The following is a 17826-nucleotide window of genomic DNA, read 5'->3' as shown; positions in this document are numbered from 1 at the left end:
AATAAAGGACAGACACACTTTGAAAACAGATTGGGCAAAGGGAAGGCGGGGGGGCGAGGGAGCAAGGGGGGCTGTGGGTTGGGTGGTGGTGGGAGGGGGCAGCGGGAGGAGGTGGTGGTGGGGAGCCGGAGCCACTGCCTCTCCGGTTGGTTAGCGGTGCTGTGGTGAAGGATCACTGTCCATCCCAAGGACGCTTGCCATAATTAAGAGAGGCTTTCGGTCCAGAAAGTGCAGATTCAGGTTTTAATACACAAAATTATTTCAGGAGCACTGAATCGGAAAGTCGTTTGTTATGACCTTCCTGAGAGGCCTGGAGCAGGGCATGTTGGAGGCGCGGCGGCTGAGCCAGCTGAGTTATGGCATATTTGTGTTTTTATAGTGCAGAGGGGAGGGGGAAGGGGGGAAGAAGGTTAAACAGTATTTACAGCTCAGTTGTTTTCAGAAAGGAAAGAGAAATAGAGTTCATGAAAAGATGCGAGTGGAAGAGAGAGAGAGGGAGAGGGAGAGATCCCCTGCCCGGCACACACACTCTGCTGGGACGTCAGCTCCATGAGACATTCCCCGGTGCTCTGTTTGCCTTAAGGTGTGAGGTGCACATGGGCTGGGGGTACAGAGGGGCTCTTTGGTGGGATGGGGAGTGTGTCTGTCCCCGGCTGCAGGCTCCAGCTGGGAGTCCACTGTCTTGTCGCTCCAGGCTGCAGCACAAACTGCATCTGGCGTGGGGCTCATGCGGAGCGTGTGTGCAGTGTGAGTGCACGCGGGTGCCCTGCTCACACCCGCGGCTGCCTGTGCTGGCTGGCTGCACGTGGGGCTGCTCTGGGCTCCGTGGGGCGCTGGCTGCGTGTGCGGGGCTGAGCGGAGCCAGGTGCGTGCAAGGTGCAGGTGCTGTGTCCGTATGGACATGTGTGTACGTGCAGGTGTGACACCTGTACAGTCACAGCTACGCGGGCTGGTGTGCGTTAGCATGTGCGTACAGTTGTGTGTGTTTGTGTGCGGGGTCGTGTGTGCGTCTGCATGTGATAGTGTACCTTGCACGGCCACGTTTCTGTACACGTGTGTGTTCCCACGGAGGGGTGTTTGCAGTCAGTGATAGCACAGGCACATGGACAGGCTCACAAGGACATAGGAGATAAGAAGATGAGCTGTAATGACCAGAAGGAAGAGCGACAAAAAGCAAGACATGGAATTAGAGTAGTGTGAGCGCTGGGAAGCATGGAGTGAGTGCCCACATGGTTCGGCCATGGGGTTGTCTGACAGGATTGCTGAGCTAACAACTCAGGCATGACCCTCTGCTTTCACACCAGAGCTCTTTCTCCTCTGGCCTGATCATTCCTTCCAACAGGATGGAAGCATTTCTCCTAACCACACTACACAATATTTGCAGGTCGCAGACATCTGCAGGGAATCAAAGAGCCCCTAAGTTCCCAGTATGGTGTATGATGGGCACCTGCTCTGGATTCACAAAAGAGTTCAGCCCCACTTGGGGATCACAGAAACCTCTCAGGGCACTGAGTGCCCCCTTTGCACAGCCAGCCCAGAGCAGTTACCCGCTCACACACAGCTCAGGCAGCAACCAGGGGCTGAGGAGAGGACATAACAGGAGCTGGAAGGCTGAGATGCTCTGGTTTGCTCTTTGTATGCAGTCCTTGTTGAGGTTTCACTCACCTCCTGCAGGCTGACACACTGATTTACTTTGCAGGACCTTTGAAAGACCACAGTAATGAACTTTCTCTGGCCCTGCATTTCTTAGTGGTGCAACAAGCATTCACGCTCCCAACTCCTATTTAGCTCCCGACTTCCCACTGCAGTTAATTAGCAGCCTGCATTCTTTGTTAGGTCTGAGCTTAATAGTGCTGAAAGGGATTGCAAATTGCTCTTAAACTGCCGACCAAGTACCAAAGGGTCAGTGGGACCCTATTTTAGGAGCTGGCTCGCTTAACCCCTGCCCTCAGTTAGGGATGAGCCCAGCCTGACACCAGGGAGCTGGTGTCCCCTGACTTGGGTCCTGGTGGTTTGGGGTTCTCTGTAAAATCACTCATTGAAGACAGTCAGCAAGAGGAACTGATGAAACTTGGAGCAATTCCCTTCTGAATCTGTCCTTTAAGAGATCTCTTGTCTCTCTCTGGTCCTTTTTGCTTCCCCTGTGTCAAATCTGGTGTCCTCTTGATCACATCTCTGTGTTCCCCTGCACCCCTTGCCTTGACCCCTTCAGTCTCCAGTGAGGGGTCCATGCAGAGGCTCAGGCCTTGGCCTCATCTTCATTCCCTGGGAGCTGGCTCCCAGTGAGGTAGCAGGCTTTGCTCCAGAGGCTTTCCCAGCCCTCTGCTCCCACCACCCTTCCCTCCCTCTCTGCACCCACCGTGTCCTCCTGTGAGCACTCCTGAGCACTCTGGGCTGTGGAGAGGTGAAGTTAGGCACTGTGTTTGCATTCAGTTTCCCCAGCAACACGTCTGGCTTCACAGGGAGTTTTCTAAGGGCCACAGGGAGCCTGCAGGGACCTGAGGGTGATGAGCTATTACTCTTCACTCTCCCTTTCATGTCTTTTCCCCCTTGGTTTTCTTCACAACCTGTGGGGAGATTGATGGCAGGATTGTGATGTAGATGCTAGCAGTTGTGCTTGATTTATAGAGTTACTTAGGCTGAGTGAGGCTACTTATGCTCCTCTGGATGGTAAACCTTTTAACCAGACTAAAAAATTAATAACAAATAAATAAGACAAGGAAGAGAAACTAGATCAGAAAAGCTGATCCTCTTGGCTTTATGTTATCTGAAAGAAATATGGCGAGGACAGAAGGCTTCCAGGGAGCTGCTGCTCAGCCTGGGGAGCCAAGACCCTGCTCACTGCATTGGATTGGAGCACTGAGAGCAGGTTTGCATAGGAAGGAAACTGCTGAAATGTCTTATCAAAGATCCTGCATTGACAAATGAACTAGGAAGTTTGCTGCAGGACACAAGGGACTTGTGAGCTTCAATCTGTCCTCTATCAGTATTTTTTTCTCTGCTATTACTCGATTTGCAATAGTACCTAAATTGCAAAGGCAGTGGGCCCGCTAAGCTGGGCAAGAAATCCTTTCCCAGTGGGTGATCCATGAAGGGGAGCCAGGCAGAAGGGGAGCCTGCACAATGTCCTTTGCCCAAAGAGAAAGAGCAGTAGCAGAGTGAGTGGCAGAATCAGAATTCCTGACGTTGTTCCCCACCTTTTTCCCCTCTTCTTTACACTCAGCACTGTGTAACTTGTATGCAGAAAGGCGTTCTTTTCTTGTCCTTTGGACGTTCCAGGGCACACGAGTGCAGAGCAAGGCAAAGGCAAGGGCAGAGATGAGGAGCTTTGCCTTGGCACTCGGGCGAGAAGCAGACCCTGAGTGGCTCTCTGAGTGAGGAAGCTGAGGGCAGACAAGATCAAAGCACATTTAGAGTAATTTTTGAGATCTGCCTGGGAAGAGGTTCAGACGTGCGTTACTAAAGAGCTGCGAGGAAGGATTAGTCCTGTCCTTGCTCGAAGTTGAACCACTTTCCCCAGCAGCTGTGCCAAGTCCCTGTGCAGAGCTGGTGGGGCAGGTCAGGGTGGGTGAGGGTGTCAGAGGAGCCCAGGTGAGGCAGAGGGGCCGGGACTGTCCCCATTCAGCCCCCAAGGGGACAAGGACGCTGCCAACCCTGGGCTGGGCTGGCGGGGCAGGTGAGGAGCTTGCAGCAGCACAGTGCTGAGCACTGAAGGTGTCCATCCTGCCCTGCTGCCTCCAGCCAGCTCGGCCCTTCAGCAGGGACTCTGCGGGCTCTGGAGGACTTTTTGAGTTGCAGCCCATTGCACCATTGCAGCAGGAGCGGCTGTGCTAGGGCCAGCTCGCTCCTAGTGTGAGGTCTGCACTGCCTTTCTCTCCCTGGCCAGTGATATATGGCATAAATTAGGCCTCTGAAGGGGGATACTGCATCCTTAAGAAGAAATATGTCCTCATTTTTCTTAAACACCGTTTGCACTGAGTGAAATGTTTAGAAGGGACGCTGAGGGATAACTTTATTTCTTACTAGGGAGTTCAGAGCCGTTCAGTTAAACCCATAAAACACTGGGAGTAGGGAAGCTGACAGCCTGCCCGTGCATTAGAAAAGCCATTACTCATCTGGGGGAAGTTCACCCCATGCTGGAGCCTTGTGTTACCAGTGGGGTGGTCTAGGGGAAAACATGGGATCATCTCCCATGGCCATCTAAGGGGTCAGTAGGATGCTCAGAGGTGGAAAAGACTCTGTAACAATCCAGCACAGTGACATAGAGTGCTGATACAAAGACCCCAAAGCACTGGGTAAGGCTCATTTGTGGGTAATTGTCCTCACTCCCCTCCCCTGCATGGGGAAACTCAAGGCACAGAAAGCTGGGGAGACTGATGGCTATGCTGTGGTTGGAAACCAGGCTGGAAGCCAGCATTTCTGGTTCTTAATCCCCAGCTTGAATCACCAAAACCAAATTCTATTCCAGAGGCAAGGAGTGAAGGACTGACCTCCTGTTCTGTTTCTGTCACAAAGCCGTGTTCCCAAGTGGAGCCGAGAGCCCTGACTCCATCTTCACTGCAGCCCTTTCTTCCCAGTGGGGTTTAGAAAACCTCCTGGAAGATGAAGGCAGGGGCTTGTAGATAAGAGGAATGGGAACTCCTGTCCTGGCTGGTGGTTGGTGCTGTGGTGAGCTGCATTAGAGGTGCAGGCTGCCACCAGTCCCCCAGTGAGTGGCTGTTGGAGAGGACAGGGCCACCCAGGGCACCCAGAGTCACGGCAGACAAGGCATTGGCCACCAAGGGGGTGGTGACTTTCTCTTTGATATTTTATTTTTGGAGGCTTGACACCAAAAGATTTAATATTTGTTTGAAATGAGAAACAGTTCTCGAGTGAATTTGGAGAGCCTGGGAATTAATGTCAGACCCCCCTCCCCTCCCTAAACATCCCTCCTCCCCGTCAACTGAGTCCCCCCCTTTCAATTTCTGAAGCTTGCTGATTTGAATATTTATAAATATCAGTAAATTATTTATTGTAGCAATCTGCTGTGCCATTTCACCAATCGCCGTTAACACTTTAGGGCTTGCTCTTCAGGAGGATGCGACGGGAGGAGACGGCACCTGGGGCGGGGGGCAGGCGCTGGGGAGCTGGGGAGGGGGTCCTGCCTGCCTGGCTGCCCCGCCAGGAGGGGTTGGTTCTCTCTGTGGGCAGCACTGGAAGGGTTGAGATGTTTGCAGGAGAGGATGGGGAACCTTCTGTGTCCAGGATGGGGACACTGGGAGAGGACATGGCTGAAAAGGAAGGCTTTTATGTTGTAAGGGGGTGGGCTGTTTGTGCCCTCTGGCATGCAGGGACCTGGCCCTGACTTACAGCTCTGCACTCACTACTCTTCACTTGTAGTGTCTGTTCCCCTGAGAGGAAAATTCCTCTTGGTTTCTCCTGTCCCGTTCTCTCCTTTCAGAATTACACTCCCTCACAGAAAACACACACTGCTCAGGGATGCTGTGGCTGTTTTCTGTTTGGGTAAAGGAGGGGCTCCCTGTGTTCATGGGTTCTTCTCGCAGAGAAGCCCCATCAGCAGCACGGGAGCAGCCCAATGGCCAGGTGGTGAGAAACAGGCTGGCAGCCTCAGAGCAGGGCACCAGCATCTCTGGAGCCCGTGCCTTCCCCTGCTCTCAGGGCATCCTGTCATCCCTGCCCAGTGCCTGCCCTGCACTGGGGCTGGGGGATCAGGAAATCACAGCTGACAAGGCTGAGCAAAGGCAAGCATGTGGGCTTGCTGAAGGGAGCTGGCACTGCTCTCTGCCCCTTTGGGCCAGGGCTGAACCAGAGTTCAGCTCTCCGGGAGCTGCAGATAGGGAGGAAAGCAGACCCTTGTGGGTCTATAAATGCCAGTGTGGTGGGCAGGAGAAATCAAGCAGTGAGGACTGCAGGCAGACCGTGCTCTGGCAGTCTGTGGGGACCAGAGCAGCGTGCCCAGCCTTTCCTCCCTGGTTTGTAGATGGGGTGTGTGGGGAGAGCCCTCGTGGCTGTGGGAAAGCAGGGAGTGAAGCTGGCAGCTCTCGGGTAAGGACACCCTGGCTGCTCACTCCGTTTCCCCTCCCACGTCTCTGGTTCTCCTTCTCCTGGCTGCCCAGTGCTGAGCTGGAGCCTGTCACGTCTGACTCTGCACCGAGGGCTTTCCCCAGCTCCTCGCAGGCACGCACGGGCGGGATCCATGCTTGCAGGGCAGAGGACGTTGTTAAAGAGCCTTTGTGAACTCCCCAAGGTCAGCCAGAACAGACAGCATCCACTAATCCAAGGTCATTTCCTGGGCTAAAAGCAATAAAATGTTTTATTGATAAACTGAAGAGGGGAGAATACGCACTAAATCCACTCTCAGACAATTGTGGGCCATGCCTGGGATGTTCTGCCTTTGCCCTGGCCCTGCCTTAGGGTAATAGACAGGTCTTCATGCTGGAGGGAGAATATTTTCTGGTAGGGGCTGAGCACTTGGCTGCCTTCCCTCCTCCTCCCAGCATGTGGCTGGGCAGTGCCAGGGCACTGCTCCTTAGAAGCATGTTCCCAATGTTTGGCTCCATTTTAGGGACTGCAGCTCAAGTGTGAAGAGGCTCCAGTGTGCAGCATCCTCACCTCCCACCCCAGTGAGCCGTGCTGCCCTCCCTGCTTGGGGCTGCTGGGCAGACTGGAGTGTCTCCAGTCAAGTTTGCACCACAGTGGTTAAAAAAGAAAAGGACTGTGCATGCATGTCAGCCCTCCTTTCTTCCCCCTCCCCGCCCCAAATAATGCTGTTAATAATTAATCGAATGAGAGCTTGCAGCTCCTGGAAAGCTGGCAGTGGGACCTCCCTCCTGAACGGAGCTGCTCAGCTGGGCTTAAAACTCTTCAATAGGAATATGAAAGCTCCATCTGTTCGACGTAGCCGGCCTTGTGAAGTGACAAGGCTGTCCCTCCCCAGCCAGCACCCTGTCCCCCCAGAACGGGCCCTCCTGCCCCAGGGCTCTGCCCTGCACCCCGGCTCTGCCCAGCTGAGAGCTCCTGCTGCTGCCCTCCATCCATGCCAGCTGGTTCACCCAGCTCCCACACGCCCTTTTTCCCAGCTGGGACCCTTCCTCCCCTCTGTCAGGGTGTTTTCATTAACCCCACGCTAAATCCAGGCTTGGGCTCTCTCCTCCTCTCCCTGCAAAGCTGGGCTTATTATCAGTGTAGCAGTGTGCCCCTTGGCTGGGGTGGCCCGTTTCTGCCCGGGCTGCAGATCCCTTTGTTCCTGCACACCGTGTGTCCCCCACTGCCCGTTTTGTGCCTCGGGCGAGGCAGGGCTGAGCCGTGCCCGGCTTGCACGCTGCGCTGTGCAGTTGGGTGAGCTGCTGCAGGGCTGCATGCAGGGACAGAGCCAGGCTCTGCATGGGAGCTGCTGGCAGCACCTGGGGTGAAGCAGGGGCAGCAGGGCAGCAGAAGGGCCAGGTGAGCTCTGCCCACCTCTCTGCCAGGCCTGGCTGCAGGAAGATCTGCCTTTCCTTCAAAGCGAGGATTAGGATTGCCGTCAGGATGCCGCAGCGATGGGTACAGAGGGGGGAAGAGCCCGTGTCTCCTCCAAGGGTGTGGAGAGGGGCAAAGAGGAGTAAACTCCCGGTGGCATTGTTTTCAGAGGAAGTGCTCAGTGTAAATAGAGCTTGTGGGAGAGTTTGTCCCGGGCAGAGATGAAAAGTCCGTGTGACAGGATCAGGTTATAAATGGCTTCCTTAGATTGATGTGAAATCAAAACATTTCTATTTAGACGAAGAAAATGAAGGGGGATGTTTACTTAGCCTGGAATCTTTAAACAGTGATTTGGGGTGGGGAGCTCGGCCTGGGGGGAGGGTGCCTCTGCCTGGCTCCTGGGATCTGGCAGTGCCGACCTTGGGCAGATAGAATGATCCCTCATCCAACAGCTCAGCTTCCCTCCCTCTGCCCGAGAGAACGAAACACAGGTGCTCTGGTCTCCTCCAACCTGAGGCTCATGTTCAGCATTTCTCTGTAAGGGTTTCCCTTCTGCTCATGGACTTGACAGCGTAAAAGAAGGGAATAGGAATCTGCCTCGCATTCCATAGAGAAGGAAGTAAGGCAGTGAAATGATAAAATGTGTCCAGACTTGGTGAGAGGTGGTTGCAAGGTTGGCTGGAGAAGCTGGAGGTTTTGATTTCCACCTATATTGGAATAGGTGAGATATAGAGCCCTGGTATTTCAGAGCAAATGCCATTCCAGGAAGGTCTCTGGGAGAGTTAGTTCTATAGATCATGGAAGTGGCATGTTTTCAGAACTCACTATATTTTTAGCTTAAACTTTAGGAAAAGATTCTCAAAATGTTAAAGAGGAAAAATCCCAAGCAAAAGAAGGGAAAGGAAGAATGTCAAGGGGCAGGGCAGGAGCTGGGGGGGCAGAAGCTGGAGAGGTAGAGGGGCAAAGCCAGGGTGTGTGAGATGGAAGGAGGCAGGGCAGGAATGGAAGACGAGTTGCAGGCTCCCTGGAATTGCTGCATACACGGCAAGTGCAGCCTCAGGAACGTCTGTTCCTCTTTTCCTTTGAATAAATATTTATATATTCATTTGCCAGCTGGTGCACACACTTGGCTGCTCACCTCCAGACCAGAATAATGGGATCTGCCTTCCTGGCAGAAAGGGGTAGGGCAGTGGGGGTTCGGGCTGCCGAATGTGTGCCTCCCGGTTATCTCCAGCTGCGAGCGGCGCTGAGCTCACCCGTTAAGTAGGGCTGGCTATCGTGAGAGCGTGGACGGGGAATCACCAGGCCGTGCTTGGGAGAGAGGCTGGTGATTCCGTGCTGACCCAGTGCCCTGGCCCCGGGCAGGCACGGCGTGGAGGCTCCGTCCCAGCCACCTGCAGCCAGCGGGGCTCTCCTGCCCTTGGCCTGAGCCCACGGCCCTGAGCTGTAGGTGTCCTGGCCAGGCTCCACTCGGAGCTCACAGCAGCCTCCTCAGAGTCCCTCTGTGGTACCAGCTGGACATAGGATCAGCCTCCACTTTGTGCCCTAAATAGTGGGAATGCAATTGGAAGGGAGGGTGCCAGCAAATAAAGACTCGCAGCTTTATGGGCATCTGCCCGTGCCCATCTGTATGTGCGAGGGCTGCAGGCTTGTGTTGGGGAATGCGTGAAAAAAGGAATGCGTGGGGGAAGGCGCAGGAATGTATTTTGGGGAGATGGGACTTCTTAACCTGTACATGTAGGACTGTGTTTACGGAGTGTGCCAGCGCATACACACAGCTCTTTGAACAGCTGTAATTTCTAGATGGGGAGGTACGTGTTTGGGAGCACCGTGTGCTTTCCCTTGCTGAAAGCATGATTGCACGTAGGTGTTAGTGCCGGGGGGTGCCTTTGGAAAGTGGAGGAGTACATTTTGCCTCCCTTTGTGTGGGGGGCTGATATATTTGTCGGGGGGTTATTTTTCTCGCAGTCCTTGACAGGGAAGCGTGTCTGAAGCTGTCAGGAGTTTATGCTAAGCAGCCACTCTCTGGCTGTTGGACAGCAGGTCTAAAGTTTCAGTCTGTTTGTATTGGGCTGTCATGTTACGGGATTAGGGGCTGTCACAGTGGCTTCTGGGTGCATTGTAGGGGGTCTGATTAATCTCAGTGTGCTTCTGTGGAGCAGCACCTGTGTGCTGGTGACAGGGAGGTGTGAGCTGAGCTGCCACGAGGGAGTCCTGTGCAGTGGAGGAGCCCATTCTCATCATTTGAGGTCTGCAGACATGTTCTGTTTGCTCTACATGTGACTGGCCTCTCTTTCAGCACAATGTAAAATCCAAGACCCCATTTTGGAGGGACCTCCACCTCCAACCATGTCCCCACAGTAACTCTTGTGGCATGTGTTTTATTGAGCGCTCTTCCTGAGCCCTGGATTGCAGGGCAGGGTCTGCCTTGGCGCTGCTCTGGGGGAAGAGCCAGGCTGTGTGTCCACTGCAGTCCTTTAACCCTGCTTAGTCCGGGCATCTCTCAGAGGTATCAGAAATAAAGAGAGAAATGAGACAATGCAACTGCTTTAGAATAATTATTTTGCTTTTACTTGGGATTGAACCTTGTTAATTGTTGGTGCAATAATTATGCAAGTGACTCTGATAGAGACCGTTTAGTTCAAGATTCTCCATGACCTTGAAGTTAAGACCTTACCTTCTTCCTCTCTCCCCCCACCTTCTCTCACCCCTCCTTTACTAGCTGTCACATATGAATAAACTACATTAAAATAACAAACTCACACTAATTAGCTGATTGTGCTGGGAAGTATGAGAGCAGAATTTCCTGTGTGCGAGACTGAGCAGGCACAGGGGCCTGATCAGCCAGTACCAGCCCACAGTGATTTTCTCCAAACTGCTGTGACACACCAGTCTAGTTGTGGTGCTCCAGCACACACACTTTGCCAGGGCTCCTGTCCTCCACACTGGTTCTCTTAGGTGCATACTGGTTCTCTTCTTGAGACTATGCACAAACCCTTTTAGGTGATTTCCTCACTGTCCATAGGGTTAGGCTTGGGAAGCTGTTGTCCTTGCTAGAGATGCTTGGGTGCAGTTGCTGGCTGGCGTGGTTCTGGCACCCACTACATGTGGGATAGAGCTAGGGACCTAAAGCAGGTGGTGCTGCAGTCTGAAGGAGGGGTCAGTCCAGACTTTTGACAAACTGGTACCCCGCCTCAGCCAGGAGCAAAGGTTGGTGCCACACTCACCTGACTGGGATGTTTGGGGTCTTTCAAAGCCAGTTCTGTCCCAGCACAAATTTCTTGTGGCCATTTTGGTCCCAGCAGATTCAGAGGATGCTTCTCACCGAGCTCTTCTGGTTGGGCTTCCACTCTGAGCTTAGGAAGCACATAGCAGCTCCACCTTTCCAAGGATGAGACTGGCCATGCCTGAAAGCCCACTGGGTTGGCACCATCCTTTTGCTCTTTGGGCTCAACTTGTCTGATCCCACTAATGCCCTTCCTTGCTTCTTTCTCCTCTCTCTTCCCAGCTGAAAGAACTATATGCACTGACGCAGCCTCAGGAAAACCCGCGATGGCTGCCAAGCGCAAAGGCGGCCTGAAGCTAAATGCCATCTGTGCCAAGCTGAGCCGCCAAGTCGTCTTCGACCACGGGGGAGCTGAGCAGGCACGTGCGGACAAGGGGCCACAGCAGGAGAGCAGCAACAAGGACCTGCCCCAGCCCGGCACCAAGGAGCTGGGGACAGAGTTTTCAGATGGACTCAGCTGCGTGCAGAAGATCGAGGAGGACAAAAGGAGGGAGGTGATCGAGAAGTGGGTGAACGGGGAGTACAATGAGGAGCCCTTGCTGGGGCGAGCGGAGGGCAAGGAATGCAAGAGCACCGAGAGCACGGAGGTGCCCCCTGAAGGGGTTTACATGGTGCAGCCCAAGGGCTGCAGCGACGAGGAAGATAACGGGGACGAGGCCGACGCTCTGAGGGGCTCCCAGGACGGCAGCTTCTTGGATGACAGGGACTCAGATGGGCCAGCAAAGGACGATGCCTACCGGTCCTCCAGTGGCGAACCAGGCTCCAAGCTGGGGGCAGGAACCGCCTCAGGTAAGCCCTCTGTGCCCTCCATTTCCTGACACAGGGCAGCTTCAGAGTGACATTTTCTGTGTCCATGGCAGGTCCTGCAGCACCTGGCAGCCAAGGGGAGGAGTGAGAGCCCTGAGCCCCTTACAGAGGCCTGTCATTTTGCTCTTGGGACCATAGGGAGTTTGCCTCTGGCTTGGCCTCCCCTTCCCAAGAAGGGGGGGGTGAGGGTGGACATGGCTGGATAGTTCTTTCCAGACCACAAATCCCTGGGTAGGGACCGGACCGGGCGGGACGGGAGCAGTGGCTGGGATGAAGGTTCTGGAAGGAATGGCCATCGAGGCATTCCTGCAGGGACTGGACCGGATCAGGGAGGCTATGGGAGGCTGAATTGAGCCAGGGCAAGGCTGGGACAGTCCCTAGAGAGCCACCTGACAGTGAATGTCACAATCCCTTCCTGCTGCCCTGTGGTGCCTCGGCTGGGCGGAGGGGCTGAGGTGATGCTCGTGTCATGGTGCTGCCTCCCCTCATGAGGGGCCCAGTCCTCGAGCTTTGCCCACCCTGAGCTCAGCGTTTAGCTGGTGAAAATGCCACTCTCAAAGCAAAGTTTCCCCTACCATCTCCTGTCTTCTTCCTCTGGCCGTGTTTCCTATTTTCAGATTGCTTCTGCTTCATTTTTGTGGTTCATTCAAAAGCTGAGGTCAACAAGAGATGTTGGGGAGAGCCTCAGATGACTTTCTTGCTCCCCTTCTGATACCCAGGTTTCCCCCAGATCGATTTGAGGGGGTGTATGAGCGCTAAGCCTTGATGAAAGCTTTGGGTGAATTGAATTCTCTCGGTTAGGGCAGAGCAGCTCCCTCCCCATTTGTCACTCAGCCGGGCTGGATCTGTAATTGAAAGATCTTCCCCTAATCTGCTCCACCTGCACGCACCCCTCCCCTGATCTCAGCACTTTGTGAATCCATCAAACTTTCCTCCTTTTGTGTGTGCGCATGTTTTCCTCCTCCTGTTAATAATGCAGCTGAAACTCATCTCCGTCTGTCCGTTCCCCTTCTGGAGAGGCACATTCTCCAGTCTTCACGAGTTCAGTGGCAGCGCACATAATTATGCATATAAGATATAAACAGAGCTGTTTAATTATCCTTCGCCACATCAGTGACAGAGTAATTAACAAACATTGCAAGATCAATGAGGGAAAGTGTGACCTTCAGTTTCCTTTGATAGGAAAGCCCTTGTCGTTCCCAGACACAAGGTGATTGTGCCTGGACTCTGGTTTAGTTTGTTTTAATTCACACCACTCCACCCCACCTCACCATTTGCAGCTTTTATTTGCTATAAAAACTAAAAGAAGGGGAACTTAAATGTAAAAAAAAAAAATGTTCCCAAACTAGAGAAAATGAAAAGAAGCTGAGGTTTCTCACTGGGTGAAGAGATTTAAGTAAAATACTTTTGCAGGGCTGTATTGTCAAAGGATTATGCAAAAATTGGTAACTGTTTGGGAAGGGGGGGTAGCTGAAGCTTCATTTATGTCTAAGGCAGGTAATGGCACATGAGGCGTCCAGTTTACATATAGAACCACGTGGGATTTGACTTGCAAACAGACGTGCTCCTGTGTCTTGAGCGTCTGCTTCAAGAACCTTATTATAAATGTCATTTGCAACATTTCCCTGAAAGCACAAGAAACATCCCTTGCCTTGGAAAGGACAAAGTTATTTTCCTTTACTTTTTCTGTCAGTGTTCAGGAAATTAATTTTCAGCTGTTCATCACCGAGTCCTCTCAACACCTGACGTTACTGAGCGTGAACTAAACTTATTCCAGTGAGATTTGGAATTTCCTCTGTCGAAAAGGAGGAATTTTTTGGTGGGAGCTGGGGTGTCACAGGAGTCAGGAAAGGAGAGGAATACAGCACTGCCCTCCCAGTCAAAATGGCTTTGGGGGAGTCACCACAGAAACCTTGATTTGAAGAATCTGAGCACCACTTGCTCCCCATGAGAACAGAGGGTGCAGGGCTGACAGTGCTGAGCAGTGTTCAAAGCTGAGCCCAAACTTGTGTGAAAAGCAGGAGCCACACAGAAAACCAAATCCTGCATCTTACAGGCTTTCTTGGTCAGTGGGAAAAGTGATCCTAATTATATGGGGATGAGAAGGGTTCCTGGTGTGTACACATCTTGTCCACTTTCTGGGGATTCAGCTCGTGCCCATGTCTTCCACCAGTGCCTCTTGTGGTCTGTTGCCAAATCTTGGCCACCTTGGTGTCCTTCCAGGCTGGCAGGAGGGCTTGGTGTGCATTAGGCAGAAGCTCACAGGCTCACTCAATTCTGTTCAAGCCTCGTGCTTTGGAACAAGGTGGAGTTTCTTTTCCAGCCCCCCCCCTGGGAAAAACAGGACTAAGGAGTTGGTGCTCAGTCTTGCCGTGTGCCCTCCTATGACTGAGGAGTCACAAAGCTGGTGTCTGTCAGGAGATGGGTGTCAGGAGCTGATCTGGATGTGCAGATGTGTTTGTTCATTCATTCAGGCACCCTCTGTTGCCCACTGACCGGCCCATGCTTCTCCGTGCACATTTATATATAGCAATGAGATTTCTCGGTGCGGTCTCTGACACAGATCCCGTTCCACAGTCGCTCACTGACGCACACACACCCAGGCAGATTTTCCTACACATGTTCTTCACTTTGGCTGTTACATAGTGGGCTAAAGCAGCCGGAGTAGGAGCTTCCCCCTGTACAAGCTTTTGGATCTGCCTTTCTTTTCTTAGCTTCTTGGCTGTGTCTCTTGGAATATTCATTGGCCCTGTTTTCAACCAGGAGAGTTTTCTCTTCCTAATTTCCTGGGGAGACTTCACTTAGGAGAGCGTACACGCCAAGTGCCAGTTTCTTGTTCATCATCCTGTATCCCCCAGGTCTATGTATTTTCCCTCCCAAGCAGAATAAAGGACAAAGCCCTGGCTGGGATGTCCCATCCCCCAGTATCCAGACCTTGCACTCCATTTGGGCTGTTTTGCTTTTCCTTCCATATATAGTGTGCTGCTGCAGGCTATTTTTAGCGCCTTTTTTGCTAGCTTCGGATCCTTTGTGATATGATAGCTGCTCTGAGACACACAGATCTCTGCTCTTTGGCAATGCCCACAAATGGAGAGCGGCGACTGGGGGAGAGGGAGCCCTTTATTATCACACAGGAAAGGAGAGGAAAATGCAGTGCAGGGAAGGGGGAGGAAGACACAGGGATAATGCTTCCTGTGGCTTCCAGGAGTCCTCACAGGGAGTGTTTCCCAACGATTGCCCTGCTTTATTTTTGTCTGTTTGTGGAAATGAGGAGGGTTTTCTGTCAGTTAGGTAATTTCAATTACCTCTTCACCGTTGTCCGAAAGTGTATGTGAAGTGAGGTGGCTGAAATTCATACGATCCTTCTGGCAAGCCAGCTCCCTTCTGTTGCAGGGTGCCTCCACTGGAGGAGCCTCTGTCCTTCATGTTAGATGCCTGAGCAATTAAATGCAGGTTGTCTCAACTTTATGGGATGTGTCGGGCTTGTTGGGCTCACGCTGGATGAGTAGAGCTGCAGTTGCTGGCAGTGAGCACTGGGAACTGGCCACAGCATTTGAGAAATGTGGGTGAGGAAAGACTGAGCAGCACCAGCAAAGCAGGGAGGGTGTTGTGATCGTCTGGAACCAAATCTGAGCAAAGGAAGAGCAGAATTCAAGGTGGGTTTGGGGATTAAATCCATGACAGTGAAAGCTGAGCTCAGACTTCACAAAGCTCAGAAGAAGTTCTGGACCACCCCCCTTCCCCTTTCCCATAGGCTTGGATTTTGCATCTGTTTACCCAGCTGAGGTACAGCCACATGGTACCAAAGATGGGGCACACTGGCTTTCAGGGCAGTGGATAAAGCTAGCAGAAATCACATTTAATAGTTTCATTTTGTATCAGATCCTTAGTGTGGTATTCTTTTTCCCCTTGCAGCTTGACACAAGCTGGCTAGAGTTTTTCTGTGCAGTCCTTGGAAATCAGGGCATTATGAGCAAAGCTGGGGGTTGTTTTACTGGTCCAAAAAGAAAGGAAAAGCAGAACAGGGAAAGCAGGTTTAACAGAAACAGGAAATTGTTAGACCCAGTAGGGATTTCATGGGTTCATTCTCTTCTGTTGGGTCATAGGGCTACACTGAAGTGGAAGTGGGGAAAAGAAAAAAAAGAGGTGAAGAGGAGAACTGCTTTAAAGCAGAATGAAAATTTTTATATGCTGTGTGTGAAAGATAAAGTTGTCCTTCAGGCAAGTCTTGTTGCTGGACCCAGTGAGGAATGGTTCTGCATTTAACATCCTGTAAGGTTAATACCAACCCATGAGGGTGTGCTGTGCCCTGAGCCTGACACCGCAGGGGCATTGCCACCCATTCGGTGACTAACAGGGTGTTTATTCTGGAGTCAGGCATCCCAAATCCCATGCAGAATGCTGGGCTTAAGTGCCTGGAACTGGAAGGTCATTTTGGGCTAAAGCAGCTCCCAGCAGGTGTGGCTTTGTCCCTTGCCTTGCAGGCTCTGGGCGTGTTCTTCCCATCGCCTTCCCCCAGAGCCACGCACACAGGAGCCAGTGTAGCAGCGCTTCTGCTGCAGTGAAACAGCTATTCCAGGCAGTCCTGGAGCAGGAATGTGACCTTCATGGTCTTGCCCATTTAGTGCCCGTCACAGGCAGCCTTTTCCTCCACAGAGTCCTGTGAAAACTGATTTGTGGGAGCTGATGGCTATTGAACTCGGGCTGTGCTCATTGACAGGCTCTTGGTGCACGGAAACGCTCTCGTGTACGTGCCTGCCTGTGCAAGTGGCATCGCTGGCTGTCAGATTCCCCCCTTCTTAGGAATCTTTTGGATCTACTGACCTGTTCTGTGGCAGCGTCTTGGTGCCTTCCTTTTCCACTGTGTTTCAAGGCAGTGTTGCTTTGTTTTGAGTGGGACCCCATGCCCGGAACTTCCCTTCTGCTGCCAGTGTCCCTCCCTGTGCTGGCTGCCTGGGGAGGAATGTGCCTGCCCATTAGAGCCAGAGCAAGTGTTGAGTAAAGATGATGAGGGAGGTTTGAAGGACTCCTGCACACTGTAAATCTTTACTCTGCAGTAGAAAGCAGGAGGGAGAGGAGGAGGAGGAGCGCTGTGTCACACTGAAGCCTAAACGAGGCCAAGCCGGCGCATCAGAGCAGTCTTTATTTCCTCCTCTACACTGATATTGGGTGACCTCCAGATGTGTGTTCTCCCCATCATGGTGGGCTGTGAAACTGCCTGAGGGAGTAGGGGAGGGAAGAAGGGAGGGAGAGACCCAAGGAAGGACAGCTTTTGCTCATTCTTCCTCCCTTTAACCAAGCTCCATGAAACTAACCCCTTCCTGCCCCTTCCCCAGCCCATGCTCCAGAGCACTGGCTTTCTCCCCCTCCCTGGAGCCCACATCAGGACAACAGCTTTCTCTCCTCAGTCTAAATCCTGATGAAGAGAAGGCTGTACCTTACCTATTTTTCACCTGTGTGGATTTCCCTTTTCCTGGAGTTACTGGAAACTGTTCCTGGCTGCTTGAGAGGCTGCCTGTAGGTTTCCATAGCATTCACTGGACTGTGGCCCTTTTCCACATGGCAAGTAGTAGCTGTCCATTTACAGGAATTGAGATGGAGGAGAGCAAGCTGAGTGAATCCTTACAAAATTGACAAGGAAGGGAAGGGAAGGACTGCAACAGTGATGGGGAACTGTCCTGTCTTTGTCTTGCCTTCTACTCTCCTTCCTGCACTCCCCATTGCCAGGTTTCTCTTGCACACAGCCTTTGCTGCTCTTCCCCTGCCTTGATTCATCTGCACCTCTGCTTCTTTCCTCCTCTCTGCACTGTTCTATTCTGCCCTCCTCCTGCTCCACCCCATACATTGCCTTGCCCATCTCCCTTATCCATTTCACACCATTGTGTCCTGCCTGCTCTCAGCCAGCCCTGCTTTCTCTTCACCAACACACACAGCATTTCACATGGGTTTTCCCCCTTACACATGCTGCCATCTATCCTCTGTGCACCTCCTTCCATACACAAATATACACAAGGACAGATCTGTACAAACCTTGGCATATTGGCATTGGTCTCACTTCCAGTAAAATTACTTTTTCTTCATATTAGGCCAAGGCAAGAGTGCAGAGACATTTATGAAACTTTGTTTAATGTACTGAAAAGCCATCGGCTAGAACATTTAGGAAATTGATTTTCCTGGCATTGATGAACTCTTTTTATTTTACCCCAGTATTAATTACTTTTTTTTTTAAACAAATTAATTTAAGAGTCATAAAACCTAACAAGTGAGCCAAACGT

At 52.3% G+C, this 17826-nt stretch overlaps 1 protein-coding gene across 2 annotated transcripts in view; it reads left to right on the top strand.

Annotated features, from left to right (window-relative positions):
- CASZ1 (castor zinc finger 1) overlaps nucleotides 1-17826 on the top strand; it is a 60644-nt gene that overhangs the window by 6716 nt on the left and 36102 nt on the right. For both annotated transcript variants that reach the window (XM_059487468.1, XM_059487467.1), the window contains exon 2: nucleotides 10967-11533. In XM_059487468.1, coding sequence (XP_059343451.1) covers nucleotides 10967-11533 — 567 coding nt within the window. The remainder of the gene's footprint in view (nucleotides 1-10966; nucleotides 11534-17826) is intronic.

Source organism: Ammospiza nelsoni, chromosome 22 (genome assembly GCF_027579445.1).
Source record: "Ammospiza nelsoni isolate bAmmNel1 chromosome 22, bAmmNel1.pri, whole genome shotgun sequence".
Classification (NCBI taxonomy): Eukaryota; Metazoa; Chordata; class Aves; order Passeriformes; family Passerellidae; genus Ammospiza; species Ammospiza nelsoni.
Note: the sequence above shows the minus strand (reverse complement) of the source record. Positions and strands in the feature narration are given on the sequence as shown.